The sequence below is a fragment of the Chroicocephalus ridibundus genome, chromosome 3 (assembly GCF_963924245.1).
Source record: "Chroicocephalus ridibundus chromosome 3, bChrRid1.1, whole genome shotgun sequence".
In the NCBI taxonomy this organism is placed as follows: domain Eukaryota; kingdom Metazoa; phylum Chordata; class Aves; order Charadriiformes; family Laridae; genus Chroicocephalus; species Chroicocephalus ridibundus.
The window spans coordinates 101,540,770-101,560,673 of NC_086286.1; the positions used below are offsets into that span (position 1 = coordinate 101,540,770).

Below are 19,904 nucleotides of genomic sequence, written 5' to 3' on the forward strand. Positions count from 1 at the left end.
CTTAATCCCATATGTTTGCTCAAGGAATCTTCATGATATGCTTATGCCTTCTTCCATAGCTTGTTTAGTATTATCTCCTCATCCTTCCACACCAAAATAACCCCATCTTCGTGCCTCTGCAAGAGCTGGTCCCTTTCTCCAAACTCGTCTGTAACTCCTGCTCATGCCCCTGGACACACCACAGGCACACACACAACTTTGAAGCAATGGCAAAAGAGCAGGGAAAAACTATGATGCAATCTTTCAAGCTTGTCAGGTCTGACTATGCATCAGGAGTTACTACTAGATGGGTACATAATAATATTTGTTATTAAAACATTCAACTTTGAGAGTGCTATCCATTATCCAGTTCAACACCAGACTGCTTAAATAAAACCATGCACCCAGAACATAACACCTGTCATTGAACTGAGGTTTTACAGTGGGAAGTTACGAACACAAGGAAAAGAGTGAGCATTATCCAAAAACAAAAAAAAAGTGAAAAGAGTGGAAGTAGGGAGGAACAACAACAAAAAAGCAAATACTATTAGCTTATATTCAAATCAAAACTCAAATGCTAGATTATCCTTTTCCCTTCTGCAATTTAACTAGTGAGTAGCAGCAAATACATCTATCAGAGAGACCTGAAACAGAGAAGAAACAGTTGCAGCTCAATCACCCAATTTTCTTTTCTCATTCTGCTGCCTCTTTTTCCCCCATCTCCATTCTGCTGCTTTTCTTTACCATCACGTATTTCACCATGACTTCTTGCCTTTATCTTTCATAGTTTTGGAGATGAGAAAAAAGGGGAATGCCTTTTGACACCACCACCAGAGGGACAAGAGGTTCAAGATAGAACTATGGTCCTCTCATGGGTATGCTGGGAAGTACAATCTAATGGTCAAACCTACTGGGAGTACTGTCAGGATACATCAGGTGTTTGAAACACAGCAGAATAAGAAAAACTACTGCGAAGACTAAAACAAAGGAGGTGAGAGAAAGAGGGTTAAAAGAAAAAAAAAGAAAAACAAAACCAGTGCATAATTATGTCTTGAAAACCCTCTACTATGTTCAGTCAGGAGGATTACTTATCCTTATGATCTTGCCTTAGATAAAAGATGATCGCTGTACTGCTGAGAGGTTGAAAATCTTTTGCAGCATATCACACAGGCAACAGCATTATTTGGGGGTCCGTGTAATGTGACTGTTGGGTCACAAGGAGAATGATCAAACCTGGAGAGAAAAAAAATAATTAACAAGTTAGTCACCTCTAAGTACTCAAAACATTTTGTTTTGTTTTTTTAAATGGGGGAAAAAAACCCTGTCTTTTGAAGTTGTTGGACAAAAATCTATCAAATAAACCTAAACTGTATAATTCCTCACTTCCCCTATCATTAACTGTATCAGTCAAAGTATCCTGTACAGAGGTGATTCTCCCTGAGGCTTACCTGTTATAATGACCACTTTGGAGAGGAATCATACTGTTTTTAAGAGCACGAGAACTAACAAAGCCTTGAATTCCTACAGAGGGATTTTTAAAATTTATTTATTTTTACCTCCTTGCATTGGTTCTGGCTGGGATGGAGTTAAGTTTCTTTGTAGCTGCTTGTATGGTGCTGTGTTTTGGATTTATGAACAACAGTGTTGATAGCACAGTGACGTTTTAGCTGTTGCTGAGCAGTGCTTGCACAGCGTCAAGACCTTCTCTGCTTTTCAGACTGCCCCACCAGCAAGTAGGCTAGGGCTAGGCAAGAGGCTGGTAGGGGACACAGCTGGGACAGCTGACCCCAACTGACCAGAGGGACATCCCATACCATACAACGTTGTGCTCACCAATAAAATCTGCGTGAAGGAGGAGGAAGGGGGGATGTTCAGAGTGATGGTTATTTGTCTTCCCAAGTAACCCTTATGTGTTACAAAGCCCTGCCTGCCAATGAGAATTCCCTACATTGCTTTGCTTGCCTGCACAGCTTTTGCTTTACTTATTGAACTGGTTTTATCTCAGCCCAGAGTTTTCTCACTTTTACCCTTCGGATTCTCTTCCCCATCTCACTGGGGTGAGTGAGCAGCTGTCTGGCACTGAGCTGCCTACCAGGGTTAACCCACAGCACTCCCCTCAGCTTCTCTCCTTACCACCTTCTCCATGACACATTCGCTAGTTAAAAGGCGGTATATGCTGGAATTGACACAGACACAATGAGTGCTCGCTAGCAGTCATCAGCTGTGAACAGATATCTGGCCTACAGCTCTTGCTCCTCTTTCCCTTCAAAATACCCTTCAGGGGCATTTTTTTAATCATACTATCAAGTTGTATATGTTAACCTTTTGGTCTTTTTCAGTCTTGGAAGAAGTAACAGAAGTGGAGAACAAAAATCTTGCTTCTCAAAAATAAAAAGATATTAAAAAAATGCTCAACAAGATGAAGAAATCAATTCTGAATGAAAAAAAAAAACCAACCCCAAACCCCCCTAAAAAAAAAACCAAGAGGGAAGTTCATCACATCATCTATATAAAATCTGTAACACATTAGTCTGCTCTCCAAACAGAATTTTGTCACTATAGGCAGTTTAAGGTAGACTTGACACTGATGTCCTGAGTTTAAGCATATTCTTTCATTATTATTTCTTGCACTGAGCTCTTTCTCTATGTCCTTACCTTTGAAGGTGACCTAGGAGAAGATGTCCATTATCAAACTCTCTGTTGCAATGCATCACAGGGCAAGATATGGGACTGCTGTTGACTTGTCTCTGACCTCCCCTCTTATAAATACCCCTTTTTCCACTGTTAACGGTGCCTGGTTTGAGACCTGTGTTATAAAACAAAGCACTTAAGCCTCTGTAATTCAGATTCTGGTTAAGAAAAACAAACTAACACACGAGCCCTAAAACATTAAAAAATCAAGTTATATTGATTCTTAAAAGCAAGCTAACAATGCACTCAACTCAATGCATTGAGTTACTCCATGTAACTCAATCCTGCCATGGTAAGTCTGCTCTTTCAGTTGAGGAATCCGTCTCTTCAATCTCCAGTAGGATTACTTTTCACTTTGACACCCTTCCTGTAGGAGCTCCAGGCAGTATTTTAAAATGATTTGTCTTCCTGAAGTTATACTTACCTACGTAGACATTTTCCTGAGCAACAGTTCAACAGTAATATTTTTCCTTCTAGCAACTTTACTTATGAAAGTAGTTAACACTGCCTTACTGGTTTTTAGACTTTGTATATTGAATTTTCTAAGCAGTAAAATATTAGAAGAATAGCTTTTATGGCAATGAGTGTGTAAGAACTTTCAAGTGCCACACTCTAGCAAAGTTAATTTGTTAGATTTGGTTATGCGTAAGCAGCACCTGTAAGCTCAATGTCGGTATTGCTCAATGCAATTATTACTTGTTCTATTCTGCAATGCAGGACTTCGAAAACGCATCACTGAAACTTAATTTCCTATTCTTACCTGGCATTTTTAACCACTGGTCCACACATAATCTTGCAGCTTCTGTGTCACTGTGTTCCCGAATAAATTCTAATTCTTGCAACCCATGAGCATACTGGGAATCTAACTTCTCCTGAAGGGGAAAACATATCAGGCAAGGTGGTGATCAAATAAAAAAAAAAAAAATTCAAGATTAAGTATGCATCCCAAAACTTACACATGGGTCTCTAAAAACCTAAAGAAAAAAAAAACCACCCACAAAAACCTAGGGGGGGGGGCGCAGAATAAAATCTTACAACTTGACTGACTTCTGTATAACACAATAAAGATGGAATGTAACAGCAACAAAACAATAAATTAAAAAAAATAGTACTAATTTTTATGCCCCAAATAAAAGCTACAGCCTCAGTGAATTACTTTACTTTTACTGCACCCACTGAAGTTTCGGAAGCATGTGCATAACCAAGATTTTTAAGATTATAAGATTATAAAAAGCAGCAAATAATAATGAGATTTTTTTTAAAAAAGCAGCAACACAAAATAGTTATTGAAACAAAGAGTCAATTTGTTCCACTGCCGAGGCAAAAAAACCCATGGTAGTTTCACTTTGAAGAGCAATTTTAATTGCATTACGTGATGAGGAGTAAAGGAACTGCCCAGCAGGAAAATATTCATCATCAACAAAAGGATGTTCTAGCCTTCGTTCTCAGACTCCTTTAAAAGCTACATAGCTATCTCTGACGCCACTTAACCTTTGAGAAACTGTATGTGGAAACATTAAGAGACTGCCAAATTCGAAGGGCAGAAGACAGGAGAGGGATGTAGACCTCTGGACTTCAAGGCTACCTTGGACTATATCTAACAGCCTTTTACTCTGTTGTATTACAGTTGCATAGTCTATTATAGACTATAACAAGCTGTAACTATAGTATAATTATGAGACTTTAAAAGTCATTAACAGTGTTCAGAAAATTAAGCTGGAAAGTCCGCATGTTCCAGAAATACTGGATTTGCATTTGTCCCTGTTGAATTTCATGAGGTTCTTGCAAGCCCATTGCTTCAAGCTATCCAGGTCCCACTGATAGCAGCCCTACCCTTAAGCCTATTGGCTGCACCTTCCAGTTTGTAATAAAAATTAAAAACTCATGCCTTTTAAGTAGCTGCACAACACAATTAATAGGATTCACCTTTAAAATTATGCCTTACATATAGAAAATTTTATCCCATTATAAAGTATTACCTGATACAGAGATTTAATGTGGCAAATGGCTTCCCCAAAATCTCAGACAAAAGCAGGCAGATAACTAGGTTTGCTGGATAATGGTTTGTGATAACTGTTATTATTCAATTATTTAACCAGAATAATTTATGCTAAGGTCCCTCTGCTGTATATACAAGCAAGAGAACAAGTTTTTGCATTGGCTTGCAGGAAGTTAGGTTGGTTTTTCCCCCCCTTAGGAACTGCGTAAGACTAGCAAATTGGTCGGTTAGAAGCTGTGTGTTTCAAATGATGCCCCAGAAGGAAAAATCTCTAGTTACTAGTTCCAGATCCAGCTCAGCAATCTTTTTTTTTTTTTCCACTTAGCAGTGAAAACAAACACACTCATGACTACAAGGCCTGTATTATCCAATTCTACTGAAACAAAATACGTCCAATACCTTAAAGGCTTTGTTTTTCTCTTCTTTTTGCTGTTTCTCTACTTCAACATGGCGTGCCAGACGATCCAAGGTTGACGCAACTCGTTCTTTCTGATAGTCAATGTGATCTTTACGTTTAGTATTTCTCTGCAATTGAAAAGTTAAACTTTTATTTAGTAATTGTTAAGTAACAGGCAGTAATATGGTGAAAAGTGATGCCCAAGCATCAGGACATAGTTCAGTACAGATACTCCAATACTAAGTTCCATGCTTTACCTTGCTAGTTTTCCTATTTACCAGCATCTGTAACTTCTGCTAAAAAATGAAACAACCCCAACTCCCCTACATATTCAAGGCAATTCATCATCAGCCTCACAAAAGCACAAGAAGGAACATGGATGATTATGCTGGGTGTCCTAGAAATCTCCAACAAATGACAAATTAACTAAATTCTTCTAAGTAGGTAAACAAAATTCCTGAAGATTTCAAAGCCAACATGTGGCCCACCTGAAACATTGAGAACCAATATCATTCTTGCTCTAAGACAACATTGCCCAGTACCTTCAGAAAGGCACATCATTAGCTTTTTCTAGCATAAGGGATAGGCCATACACTGTACTTTGCTCCTGCTACACGAAAAGCTCTAGCAATCATCACTGCGAGTGAGCATGTGCATGTACAGAAGACCCACCTTTCCTGGAAAGAACCAGGTTTCTGACACACATCCTCTACCGCAACACTGGAAAACAGAAGTCAAGAGATGGCCATTGCTGCCAAAAACAACTCTGCTAGAGTCACTTTCAGTCACTGTCCCTCCCAAAGGCCCCACAGAGTAGGCACAATAAGCCTGGGGGATACATGAACTGACCAGCCTGCTTCTGACTCATAAATTCTTAGGAGGGATTATGAAGAATAAGGCTGAGTTAAGACCAGGCTGTCATCAGAATAAGGTCCTCCAACCTGCTGCTTAAATGTTATTTTAGACGGAAAAGGCCTGGGAGTAGGACAGATACATTTGCAGGCTAGAGACTGGACACAGACTTCTGAGGTCACTTGTAAAGCGGTATTTTTCTTCAACACACTTGTTAAAAACACCAAAAGTCAAATAAAGGTTCCAAGTCCATTTCAAGAAGGCAAAAAATGTCTCTGGAAAAAGATGAATTGTCGGCACTCTTGCCTTCCACTCAACAGTAGGTAAAACTCAAAAGACTTTAATATTGGTTTATTTACTTATTACTTGTTAAAAATACATCTAACAAGTTTTTTGTGAAGAGTAACATACATATGGAGTATAAGAAGCGAATATATGGAGTACAGGAGATTAATTAATTCATTCAACCAAGAAGTCCCAAAATACGTTTTAACATAACTCACATGAATGTAAGAACTGCTGTTAGGTTCTTCATCCTCACTACTGACAAGATCAATGCATTCAAGTACAGGTCTTAAAGGTCCTTCCTGAAAAAGTGTTAAACACACACACAAAAGCATTAAATTGTCTTCCTCAAAGCTAAAATGTTGCATGCATTACAGCACATTGTCAGCGTTAGCTATACCTGGAGAATTTCACCAAGGTTTCAAGAGGGTGCAGTAAGGAAATTCCTGCATGGTAACTTTTGCACTTAACAGACTAATCCACCAAATTGCTAAAACATGCAAATAAATAAGTATTCACAAATAACTAAAATATCAACACCTAGATATCAACTAGAAAAAAAATCAAATTAACAGTCTTCAGATGCTTAATAACTTTATATTCTTCACCTTCTCAATCAACTTAGATCTACATTTTTAATGATACCTCACTTGCACCATTAATTCACTGGTAATAGGGTAGCAGGCTGCTACCAAGAGAGGAACAATCTTCGATTTCATTGAGCAATGCTACATGGTTTTGCATTGTTTTTTGGGGGGTCGATTTGGTTAAAAGACATAAATTAAATTCCAACTCCAAAAAAAATTAAACTTGGGCATTTCGAACATTAAGAAAGTGGGAAACAGTTTCATACACATTTAAACCCTGCAGGCTACTCCTTTCTGAGGAGATATTCCATAAGCAGGTTACAAAGGTCTTTGTATTGGAATCACAATGAGGAGGAGGTCATTTTATTTTAAAAGAAAACACACTTCACCCATTCATACCACATACTCAAAAGCACAGAGACACATGCCCAAATAGTCTGTCCAGCATTCAGCTGCAAAGAAGTGCATCCAGGAAGCCTGGTCAGGACTCCGTGCAGCAATATGGAGGACAAAGGACCATGGCTATCAACAAGCACTTAGGTCCTCTCTATTATTCCTAGCTTGGCAGCCATGTGCTTTGTCTCTCTCCATGCTGCCCCCTCCTCTGAGAGTCACTAAATGTTATTGGTTTTGTCTCCTTCTAATGATGTCTTAAGGCTCTCGCCCTGTTCTTTGTCTTGTGTAGTCATCTTGATGGTTTAAGCCTTGGTTTTAATTTGTGTGAATGCCGTCCCTTGTTTTACGGATCTGAGCATCTTCAGAAACTTCATGTAAATGGTCTGTGACATCAGTGACCTGCTAGTCTAGGTAGTATCAACACCAGCTGATTTACATGCCTTCATATGCCTCCTTTTATTCATTACGTGTGGTGCTTGCACACACATTGGTGTATGTTCCCATTCACTCTCCATTCATGCCAATTCTAACATTTCTACTACAAGCTTCTGTCAGACAGCAGAATGTTGACGTAAACACAAGAAAGCAAACGGAGAAGAAAAAGCAAAAGGAGAAGAAAAAACAAAAGCGACCCAAACTGTGTACATAGGTCATAAGTTTTTTAAAGAAGGTGTACAAAATAACATCTGGAGCTCCATCCACACTCACTGCAAGAAGAGTCTTCAATTTTTAAAGGCAAAAAAAGAAGTACTATGTCCACATAATCTGATGTCAGGCAAAAAAAAGAGCCCATATCATGCTACATTATCACATGCCAAATAAATAATCAGTATAATGAATATGAAATAGGATGAGTAAGGCTAAACACACTGAACAAAATTATTCCTAGTGACTCTAACTCACATCCGTGGTCACACATGTACGCATCTTCAGTGAGAGGCAAAGTTAACTAACGTGCCAGAAAAAGTTTCCCATCTGAATTCTGAAAGTTGTTATCTAGCCTCAAAGTAAATAAACAAAAGCAAAAGATAGTTTAAGTTTTTGTGTTTTGGTAGCGAGGACAGGTGGTGGTTAGGGTTTTTTTTTTGTTTTTTTTGTTTTTTTTTTTTTTAAAGTCTGTACATGCAATGCCATCTACATCATATGACGGCTTTTGACTAAACTGCAGTAATAGCCATTTGGCTGGCAATATTACTGGCAGATACTACAGATCTGTTATATACTCTAAAGGTATTCTTTATTCGTTAAAGTGAAGTTTTCCAGGCAGAAGGACTTACGATAGTCAGCAGGCTGACTTCTTGAAAAGGTACAGTACTGTATCCACCACCTCTGCCGCATATTGGGCAGTGTCCTCAAGATCTTAACAATCAACCAACTAGGTCAGACTAGGAAGATTTACTGCCTCATGAGAAGCAGTGGAGAGAACATGCGTGCAATTCTCTCCACTGTCCTTACTGCATCTCATTCTTTACATTCTTCCACCTTTCAAGGCTGTAAAGCTGTTCAGCTGGCCAGGCATAAACACTCCTCATTGTCTCAGTGGGGAGGAAGAGGCATGAGATCTTGGACAGATGACAAAAGCTCATACAAATCAAGCCGCAGGCCTCAAATTACCCCAAAAGAGTGCTTAACTTTTCACAATTAAATAAAGAGAATATGGTTTCCTAAATTAAATCTAGAAATAAATAAAAAAAACAACTTCAGTGACAGATTTGCTTTTGTAGAAACTGAAAACCTCTATAAACCTATAATACATTAAATCTTTATTAAACAACAGGTGTTAGCAAGTAACAGTGCAAACACACACTCAGACCACCTGACTGTCCAATCAGTTCAATAATGTGTTTTGAAGTGTTCAATTCTGATCCTAACAGCTGTAGCTTCTTCAAATGCAGAAGTTTTCCTTATTTCTGTTTACTTACTCTCTGGGTTCAGGAGCTAATTAAAAGTTAGGAAATCAACTGCCAAAAAGTAGAGTAACTTGTTTTGAAGCCTAGGAAGTTCTAATGACCAGAACAGTAAATTCAATTTAACACAAGTAATAGTACACTTGCTTAAATGTTGTTTGCATACATGAAAAGTTCTTTTTTCCTTCTGAATTCTGTGCCTCTTACTACACAATTTTTGTGTACTACTTTTTGGGTTGCATTCCAATTTGAACACAAATGCAACATGGTAATTCTTTAAAATGACTCCTCAAAGATACACAACCTTATTTTCCACAAAAATAAAATGGGAGGGAATATCCCAATCCATCACAGCATCTGCCTATATGCACTCCTGAATAATAATGCAAGTCCCAAAAGTAGCATTTATTTAGGCTAGTTTGTGTTTCATTGGTTGGTAGTTTAACCTTTAGATGAAGATTAAAAGCAAATACTGAAATTAAGAGTGTAAGAACTACAATCCTGGATACGATCAAGAACTCATCTAAGCTACAAAAGATTATTTTGAGAAAGTATAAGAATTGGCAACAACAGTATAAACTTATCCCAAGTATATCCAATCAGCAACTGCTTAAGTCAATATATTGTAAGAAAGGCAGGTATTGCTTTTGTAGAGGAGAAAAGCCGTTTCCATCAGAGGTGACATGATAAGGGAATGGTGACTAAGACAAAGAGGCTCCAGCAAAGGCTTGTAGAACATCTCTTATCACACAGACAAAAGGACAAACTGATTCCTACTGCATTAGTGTCTAGAAGGGTAGTCAAACATTTAACCTGGGCTAATGACACTGAGCAATTTTTTTTTTTACCAAAAAGGAAAGAAATAAACTAGTCAGATAATCCCTTTAGGTATAGCATAAAGAGAAGTAAACAGAGGCAAGACATCCGGGAAGAATTTTAGGCGCCTCAGACAGACTGTGAACCCTGGAGTACCTAACCGATGGGAAACAGGGGAGGGAAAAATTCAGCCAGGATTAAGAAATAAAAAGGTGTGTTTCAAGAACTGAAAGTGGGCCTACTTGCTAGGTCACCCGCTCTTGCAAGAACGTGAATAAAAAATGTGTTTCACAGAGGATTCTGCCTGAGCCTGTTTCATTCGGACCGGAACTTATTTCTAACAATATGAGAAACCTTGACTGAAAGCCATCGTTAAATGTCACAACACTGGTTTAGACCCATCGCAGCTGAGTGCCATTAAATAGAAAAGACTCCAAATACTACTTCTAAAGAGACAGTGACTTCAGCCTGGGCTCATCCTGCCAGCAGTGCTCCTCTCTGCCAAATGAGCCCAGAGAAGCTGTGGGTGTCCCATCCCTGGAAGTTTTCAAGATCAGGCTGGATGGGACTTTGGGCAACCTCCTCTAGTGGGAGGTGTCCTTGCCCATGGCAGGGCGGTTGGAACTAGATGATCTTAAGGTCCCATCTAACCCAAACCATTCTATGATGTTGATATCAAAATGAAGGCGCGAGTTCAAAGCCTCTTTATTCAGTGGTCCAGAACAGAAATCATCCTCAGGGAGGGAGACTGAGTCTAGGGCTATTCTCCTCTTTAAACGGCCATAGAGGCCTTCTGAGAATTGCATGCAACCCATAGCTTCAGATGGAATTCCTATATTTTTAATCTTGATTGGAGAAGCAGTGCCTGGTGAAACATAACCTTTTTCCAGCAAGAGCTAGCAGGTATTGCTAGCAAACATTCCCAATTAATACTCCAGTACCACGTGGAGGGAAAGTTCTCAACAGAAGGAATTCACCTTTTGCTCTGTTGGCTCACCTCCGCACAGGGTGAGTCCTAAACTGAAAGCGAAGTGTAATAACTTCATTTTTTCCAACTGGTTAAACTAAACAGTAACATAACGCAAAGATAGCGCCAACCCTGAAGATTCCATTGCTGTAGGAGAGTTAAGAAGCCAAGGATCAATTAGCTTCATCCAACTCACTGTATCTCCCCACAAGATGAACACCACCAGCTAAAAAGTACCTTTGTACACAAGACCCTGAGATTACACAAAAACCAACATGGACAAGCACTCAAACAACAGCCTAAAGTTGTGGCCTCTCTGGCTGACTATACTGGCATACTTGGCATCCAGAAAGCCATCAGTGCTCAGTCTTCACATCTTAGAAGCAGATCCTTCACACTCCAAAAAATTCAAAACACCCAAACAAAAAACCCGCATGCTCCACATCTCAATTACTTCTCTAAACAATCTTCGAAAGCCACGCTCTTCACTAACCAACAGCTACACTGCCGAGCAATAAACCAATGGCTAAATCCCATCTATTTCAGTTACTAGGAGAATTTCTAGGTTTTAATTGATAGAAAATTACCTTTTGAGCCTCCAGGCAGCTCTGATGTCTGTGCTGTTATTCACAGCTTTGGTTGAAAGCATTAGCATTAAAATCAACAAAACTGTAATTTCACTATGCTATGCAAAGTATCAACTGTAACAGTTAATATAATTAAATCTGTTTAATCAGGGGCTGGTAAAGACAGAGCCTCATATTCATCTCCAAGGACCGTTTCTTCTCAAGGAGTTCTGTGAAGCTCATTTTTACTGCCTCCAGAAGTTTTCTCAAAAAGTCCTGAACTGTGGTCTCACTTTTTCCTCCTCCCTCATTTCGATCAATCTTTGGGTAATCAAGCCTAGCAAATAGACACCTAGTCCACTGATACATCATGTAAAATTTTTTTGTTTGCTTGTTCATTTTTTAGCTTTACATGCATTCAGACCAAATACCCAGTTTACTTAAAAAAAGCACAATTAAACTTTTGCATAATTATACACACACTAGCATACAGAAAACATGAAACTAGCTTTCAATGTATGTGATCACAGACTTAACGTATCTTTGACAAAATAACTATGTTAGCATAATTATGTATACACATAGAAACACACTAGTTATCATGGAACAAGCTTACATTAAAATAAATTTTAAAATCTGACAAATTGTACTATTTGTGCTTGAAATCTTTGTCCCAGCAGATTCACAACTTGAACACTGCTGAATAACTGACCAACATTGTGAACGAACATGCACTTAGGAAGTTTTAATTTCTTTGACATAGCAAATACAAAAATCCAAGTCCTTGGCTGACTTGGGTTGGGAGCAAAAATAAAAGTCCTCCTTCAGAGATGCTTCCTAACACCTCTACAGTTCTGTTCTGTTCCTGCTGTGATGCAACTGAAAGCTAGAGATATACAGACTCAAGTATTTGTCTCTAACACCTCAGGGGGAAAGGAAACAAAACATTTAAATGGTAATGATCATCTTTCAGCAAACCACTTGATTTTGGTATATCCCAGGGCCAAGTGTTCTTCAGATGTCATTTTTATTGGAAAACACCTTTAAAGAAATTAGTCAGAAAAAAAATTTACGAGTGGACCATTAAAAAAAAAAACCGAAAATATTTCAGCAGGAGTCCAGTGCTTTCCATGCAGGCTGTGGCAACTCGAATAATCTGTCTGCTTAAGTGCTATCGATCCCATTAAACCTGTGAGTCTCTTCACTCTTGCCTTATCCTTCCCAAGGAAACAGAATGGGACCCTCCTATCCTAAAAAATTAAGCCATCAGGAATAATGGAAAAAAAACAGAGAAAACTAAAATACTGCCAAAACAAATGAAAAACCCCACACCAAAAAACACACCCAACTTTCCAGAAAAAAAAAAAAAAAAAAAAAGAAGAGAAACACAGAGATCACAAGGCCTACAACTGTTTGTTTTCTATCAAAATGAGCACAGGTTGAGATACCTCCAAGTGGCTTCTCCAATTCAATTTATACAGTACCACCTCGTGCACTGGGCCCTCAGGACATGTGAAAAATAGTACTTAAATGATCAGGCAGCATTCATACACAACATTTATGAAGCCTATACACTTCTAGTCATACATACGATTATACGGAAATGATGATCTAAAGCTAGTCAAATAGTTTAGAAATCCTTTTGCAAAGTCCAGGCTCACCCTCACTCAGATGAGCAAATGTGAGATTTGAGGATGCATTGCTGACATTAGAAGATAGCCAGCTTTTCCAGATACAGCTTTTCTCTTGTATTCGTCGATGACAACAGTAAGCTCCCCAACCCAAGATACCAATCCTGTACAAACAGGCCTAAGCACAGTCATCTTCCTGTATACAGCAGCCTCTCTCAGAAGCAGTCATCACTGGGATCACAAAGGCTCCATATTATCCACAGGCAAAAGCATGAACAAAAGGTAGCAGAAGTGTTGATTTTAGTTAAGTCTTTTTTGTTTCAATTACTGCTCTTGGCACTCCAGCAGCCCTTCAATTATTACACATTTAAAGCTATACCAGCTGCCTCATTCTTTGCCCAGTGTTTCAAGAAAATTAAGCTTACACAGTCATGCCACACATAAATGCTTGCGTGTATACAATGAACTTTGAACTCGTTAGTCAGTTTTGACCAAATCAACTAAAACAAATCTCAACCAAGAAATCTCAAAGATAATCAACTACTTATAATTTTTGCAAAAATATACTTGTCCCTCATACTCGAGCAGCTGAATACCCCTGCAGAAAAAAACTGAACTTAGGCTTTAATCAAACATCATGCAAAACAGAAAAAAAACTAATCATCTAATTATTCTTCAGCACTAAAACTGAGACAAATCCATAAGAAACGAGCCATTACTAGTTAGTCCCGGCATCAATTAACCACTTCTGTCATTTGCATGACTTTTTCTTTAGGGAAAATCACCTTTCTGTTTTTGCATGTATCCCTGCCATCCAGCACCACTTCGCTGATGAGGGACTGAGGCCACAACACAGGCAGCATCAAAAACATTCTGGTTTTCTTGGATCTCCAGCAGATGTGTCTTAAAGTCACATTCACATAAGCCACACATCAATATTAGACTAGGTGTTGTACTGTAGCTATTACACAGTGCTTCACAATTTGAGAAGACTGTTTAAGGCCTCTAATCTGTTATTTCCTTCCTCTTTTTCTTTTGCTAAACAAAGTACAGTGTTTGACATCATTTTGCAGAGTGAGCAGTGCTTTATTCCATTAACTTCAGTTAATAGACTATTCATGAAGCAAAACACTATCCAACAGGATTACCAGAAAAGTCATTTACAGTGACTTTTCATATACCTCATTGATCACTGTAATCCCCCACTCACCTGCTTGGATACTCAAGTCTAAATTCTCTCTATAGGACCAACTGACATCATTTTACACACTTCCAAGGAAGGGGTAGATAAAGTTTTAAGATGAACTTGTTATCTGCCAGAGATTTACAAATTAAATTATCTTTAAATCCAAAAGTAATGCTTTCCATCAAAATATCATCAAGATCATCAACACAGTACTGAAAGACCCCCTCCCATTTTATCAAGCTACTGAGCATATTTATAGTAACAGGCAGTATGTTTCCAGTTCAAGATCTACTTACTCCAACGAACTCGATCTCATCTTCACTTTCAGAAGTTGGTGATTTACTATCGTGAATGTCGACAGAGCTACAAGACTCCATTATCTAAAGAGAAACAAGCCAAAACATGCTTCATCATTTTATTTTGTAGTTTTCTTTAACTACGCAGCATTTTCCATTTTATACCTACTTTGGCTTTACAACCTATATGCACTCAACCAGCATCTTTGTATCATTCACTGACAATTATTCCCGATTATCAGGAAGAAACTCTTTACTGTGAGGGCGGTGAGGCACTGGAACAGGTTGCCCAGAGAAGCTGTGGATGCCCCATCCCTGGAAGTGTTCAAGGCCAGGCTGGATGGGGCTCTGAGCAGCCTGGTCTAGTGGGAGGTGTCCCTGCCCATGGCAGGGGGGCTGGAACTAGATGATCTGTAAGGTCCTTTCCAACCTAAGCCATTCTATGATTTTTGGTAATGTTAGAATAACTGGTAACAATCTTGACTCGAATCACAGTACAATTTTTTTCCAAATATGCAAAACGTGGCCTGACCTACAAAGCATCCCAATACCTCTATTCCCCCAGCAGCCACGGCTATAGCGTACCGCCAGAGCTCAATAACACACTTAAATTCAAAAACCTTAGCGATTGCCGAGACATTACGGAGCCCTGGCCTAACGCCGCGCTACCGTCACAACACAGAGGGCGGTTTACAAACAGACGCGGGGGCGAGCTGAGGCACAATCAGCAGCTACAGGTATTTCTGATGCCTTTGGCCGCTTTAGGACTGCAGCAGCGCCAGAAGGCTTGAGCTCCTTGCTTCAAAACAAGCGCCCTCCTGCCAAACCGAAGGCGTCCGTGAGGGGCGCGGGACGGCGGCCGGCCTGAGGGCGGGCGGCCCCGGCAGGGCGGCTGTGCTGACTCACGTCCCCGTACCCGCACCAACGCCCCCCCCAGCCCCGCCGCACACCGCTCGGCCGCCGCGGCTCCCGGTGAGGAAGAGGCGGCCTCGCCGGGGGCCCGCTCCTGGCCCGGCCGCCCGACGGCGGTCGGGTCGCTAAGCGACAGCCCCCGCGCCCTTCACAATGCCCGTCCCCGCTCACCCCGCCGCCAGCACCCGAAGGCACCGCAACGCCCCGACCCAGCGCGCCTCCGCTTCCTCTTCAACCCCGGGGGCGGCGGGGAGGGGAGAGGTGGGGCGGGAGCGCTGCACGGCTTGCCGGGATTTGTAGTTGCCGCCTGCTTCGCCTGGCTCCCCCTCCTCCTCCGCCCCCATGGCGGGTGCTGCCGCTACCGCGACCGCGCCATGGCACAGCCCCCCGACTCCCGGCGGCAGCGTTTCAGGGCTTTTTCCTTCAATAACTTCCTGCCTCCCCTCTTCCGCCTTCAGTTGGGTTGCACGGAGTTCCTGCTGGAAGGGGGAAAACCCCCACGCCGCTTCCGGGGGAGGAGGAGGAGAGTGGCGGCCATTGGCGCTGACGGGGAAGGGAAGGCGGGAAAAGCACTGAGGCGGCGGGGGCGGCCCTAGCGGCCCTAGCGGGGCGAGGGCTCCGGTCGGTCCCGTGTCCCCGCTTCAGCCTGGCGGTTTGCAGCCCACCTCACCGGCTGCTCGTCCAGCCCAGACATCAGCGGCTGGTCTGCAAGGATCTTATGGGAGACGGCGCCAAGGGCCTTAGTGAAGTCCAGATAGACGAGGTCCATTGCTCTCCCCTCATCTACCAGGCCATTTGCTTTATCATAGAATTTTATCAAGTTGGTCAAGCATGACTTCCCCTTGGTAACGCCATACTGAGGACTCCTGATGATTTGCTTGTTGCTGAAGTGCCTGGAAATGGCTTCCAGTATTAGCTGCCGCCCATCACCTTTCCAAGGTTCAAGGCGAGCTTGACCAGCCTGGAGTTCCACACATCCTCCTTCTTGCCCTTCTTGAAGATGGAAGTGACATTTGCTTTCCTCTAGTCCTCAGGAACCTGTCCTAGACGCCATGACCGATCAAAGATTGTTGAGAATGGCCTCGCAATGACATCTGCCGGCTCCCTCAGCACTCATGGGTGCATCTTGTCAGCACCACGGACTCATGTGTGTCCAGTTTGCTTAAGTATGCCCTGACATGATCCTCTTCCACTAAGGGTACATCTTCCTTGCTCCAGCCTTTCCGTGTGGTCTCTGGGACCTGTGATTCCTGAAGGCCGGTCTTGCTAGCAAAGAATGAGGCAAAGGCAGCACTCAGTAACTCAGCCTTTTCCATGTCCTCTGTTACCAGGTCACCCATCTCATTTAGAAATGGGCCCACATTTTTCCTAGTCTTTCTTTTGTCACCTATGTACTTACAGAAGGCATTCTTGTTGTCTTTGACATCCCTGGCTAGATCCAATTCCAGTTGGACTTTAGCTTTTCTAACTTCATCCCTATATGCTTGAACAATGTTTCTTTATTCCTCCCAGGTTACCCATCCTTGCTTCCACCCTTTGTATGCTTCCTTTTTGTGTTTGATTTTGACCAGGAGCTCCTTGTTCATCCATGCAGGCTTCCTTGCATTTTTGCCTGACTTTCTGTTCACTGTGATGTTGGAGGATTTTTAGTACAAAGGGGTCATACTGTGAACACTCCAAGCACCAAAGAATTGCTAACAACTATGTAGGCTTTGCACCAAAGAATTGCTAACAACTATGTAGGCTTTGTTAGTTTGAAGGCTATGTGAAAACATTGTAGCGATGTTAGAAATGCTGAGAACAACAAGATATGAGAAAGTGTGTTGAATTCAGCGTGCGAAATGTAGAACTTCACCCAGGATATAGGAGGGGTGATTGTCTGCGTGGACAGATGCTTTAAGCCAATTATAATATGTTGCTTACCGCATGCACAGCTCGTGCAACCAATCAGCAAATTGTCGGCGCGTGATGTGGAATCAGAACGTCTATAATAACTGAGCTATCTGTGCAATAAACTGGCATTAACCTGATCACATTGGTCGTTGTGTTATTGTCCGAGCCTTCCGCATTGACACTGTGATGGAAGTGCTCATGAGCTTGGAGGAGGTGATCTTTGAATATTAACCAGCTTTCTTGGGCCCTCTTCCCTCAGGACTCTTCCAAGCAGATCTTTGAAGAGGCCAAAGTTCACTCTCCTGAAGTCCAGGAGACTACTTTTTACACTCCTCCTTCCCCTGAGGTTTTTGAGCTCCACCATGTCATGGTCAATGCAGCTAAGGCTGCCATTGAGCTTCACATTTCTGACAAGCCCCTCGTTGTTGGTATGCGGTCCAGCAAAGCGTTAGTCCTCGCTGGCTCCTTTATGACTTGGAAGAAGTTATGAGTGCACTCCAGGAACCTTCTGGATCGCTTATGCCCTGCTGTGTTGTCCCTCCAGCAAATATTTGGGTGGTTGAAGTCCCCCATGAGGACCAGGGCTTGCGAATGTGAGGCTGCTCCTATGTGTCTGCCTCATCTGCTTGTTCTTCCTGGTTAGGTGACCTATAGCAGACACCCACTGTAATGTCAACTTTACCTGTCCTCTCTTTAATCCTCACCCATAAACTCTCATTCAGTTCCTCACCCATCCCCAGGCAGAGCTCCGTGCTCTCCAACTGCTCTTTCTTATAAAGCGCAACTTCTCCTCTTTGTTTTCCTAGCCTATCCTTCCCTGTATCCCTTCATTCTAACACTTGAGTCATGGGAGCCATCCCACCACGTCTCTGCAATCCCAGCAAGCTTGTAGCCCTGCAACTGCACACAGATCTGTATCTCATCATGTTTATTGCCCATACTGCATGCATTAGTATACAGGCATTTCAGAGAGGCACCCCAGCACGTTGGCTCCCTAGAAGGGATTGGAGGATTTCTTCATCATGGTACCTTGCAGGCATTTCCTTGCTTATATACAAGTGCTGGAGGTGACCCCGCTTAAGCCCCATTTTGTTGATTTTGTGATCTGTTCCTGTCACATGATCCCATGCCCTTTGCTCTTTGACCATGTCCATCACTCCCTCACAGGGCTACTGGTCACTTGCTCCCTCCCCCTTCATTCTTAGTTTAAAGCCCTCATTATGCAGCTGGCCATCCTACTGGCAAAAATAGCTTTGCCCTGCTTAGTGAGGTGGATCTCATCTCTCTCAAGCAGACGGTGACCTGCAAGCCGGGTCCTGTGGTCATACAACTCAAAACCTTGTCGCCTACACCAGTTCTGCAACCAGTTATGGGCTTGTCGTCTTAGTGCTCTTCTCCTCATTTCCCCTCACTGGCAGGATCGAGGAAACATCACCCGGGGCCCCCATGCCCATGATTCTTGCTATTTATTTGCTACTGCCCTCCTGCTTCATCATATTGTTGCTTTGAGCCACCCAAAGTAAAAGTTGGTATGAATCATCTTTTTTCAATGCATTGGCTTTGAGTAAGCTGAACAGTGCAATGTCCCCTTTGAGTTGTGTGTTTATATACAAGAGCTGCTTGCACACAAACAAAGCACTTACCGAGTTCTATATATATGGGAGAGAAGGAATTCAGGGTTGCATGTTAAAGTTTGATGCTATGGGAGCTTTGTGAATAAACGGCTATCAGAAATAACATATCACATGGTATTTAATGGCAGTGTTAATGTAGAGCACTTATTTTTCTTGTAAACAGAGTTACTAATGTTAGTTTCACGTCTTCTTCCATATATGAATGAAAAAATAGCTTTATGATAGAAGATAGACATAGCGAGGTGCTGAAAGGCAGAAAAAAAAATAAAAAATCACGCAACAGCTGAAATAATTTTTTCCGTGTATTTCCTGGATTTGAGGTGTTAACTCATAATTATCCCCTTCTGTGAGATGTGATTCTTGGGTTTTTGTTTTCTACTGTTTGACTGCTAATTAAAACATACTAGTTAACAAATTTGTACAACTTAATCACTATTGTTGGACTGTATGAACAACACTGACTTGAGCATTTTTATTTCATTATTAAAATTGGAAAATTAAAGTCATTGTTGCTGCCTAAACTTTCATATTTTGCATTTATAACTTAAATTTGCTAACAGAACATTGATAGCAGCCATTCTGTTTGTAGCTTGCATTTGCACTTAATTACTTTTGATTCTTGAGAACAGATAATACGAGGCGCAATAGTAACAAGTTACTAGAACAGCAGAGTGGCATTATTTTTCCAATCTCTGATACCTGATGAAAATAACACTCATTTGAATATGAATTTTTCAGTTGTAATTCATGTAAGTGTTTACTCTTGCAATGACCCATCCAAACATCATCCTCGTATTTAAACAATACAGGTAAGGGAATTGCCGTGCAATCCTGTCAGCATTTATAATATGCTAACAAAACTCTGGATTCTAAAATTTGAGTGTTTCAGCTAATTCCTGTGAAAGCACAG

At 41.3% G+C, this 19,904-nt stretch overlaps 1 protein-coding gene across 2 annotated transcripts in view; it reads right to left on the minus strand.

Moving 5' to 3' along the window:
* LOC134513482 (E3 SUMO-protein ligase ZNF451-like) overlaps window positions 1-15,976 on the minus strand; it is a 42,003-nt gene extending 26,027 nt beyond the window's left edge. Inside the window, exons 1-7 of one of the 2 annotated variants that reach the window (XM_063330288.1) lie at window positions 15,639-15,976; window positions 14,556-14,639; window positions 6,422-6,505; window positions 5,069-5,194; window positions 3,431-3,542; window positions 2,635-2,785; window positions 1,086-1,212 (exon numbers count right to left, since the gene is read on the minus strand). In XM_063330288.1, coding sequence (XP_063186358.1) covers window positions 1,086-1,212; window positions 2,635-2,785; window positions 3,431-3,542; window positions 5,069-5,194; window positions 6,422-6,505; window positions 14,556-14,636 — 681 coding nt within the window. In that variant the 5' untranslated portion in view covers window positions 14,637-14,639; window positions 15,639-15,976. The remainder of the gene's footprint in view (window positions 1-1,085; window positions 1,213-2,634; window positions 2,786-3,430; window positions 3,543-5,068; window positions 5,195-6,421; window positions 6,506-14,555; window positions 14,640-15,638) is intronic. The other variant, XM_063330287.1, reaches the window with a different exon arrangement.
* Window positions 15,977-19,904: the final 3,928 nt, after the last annotated feature.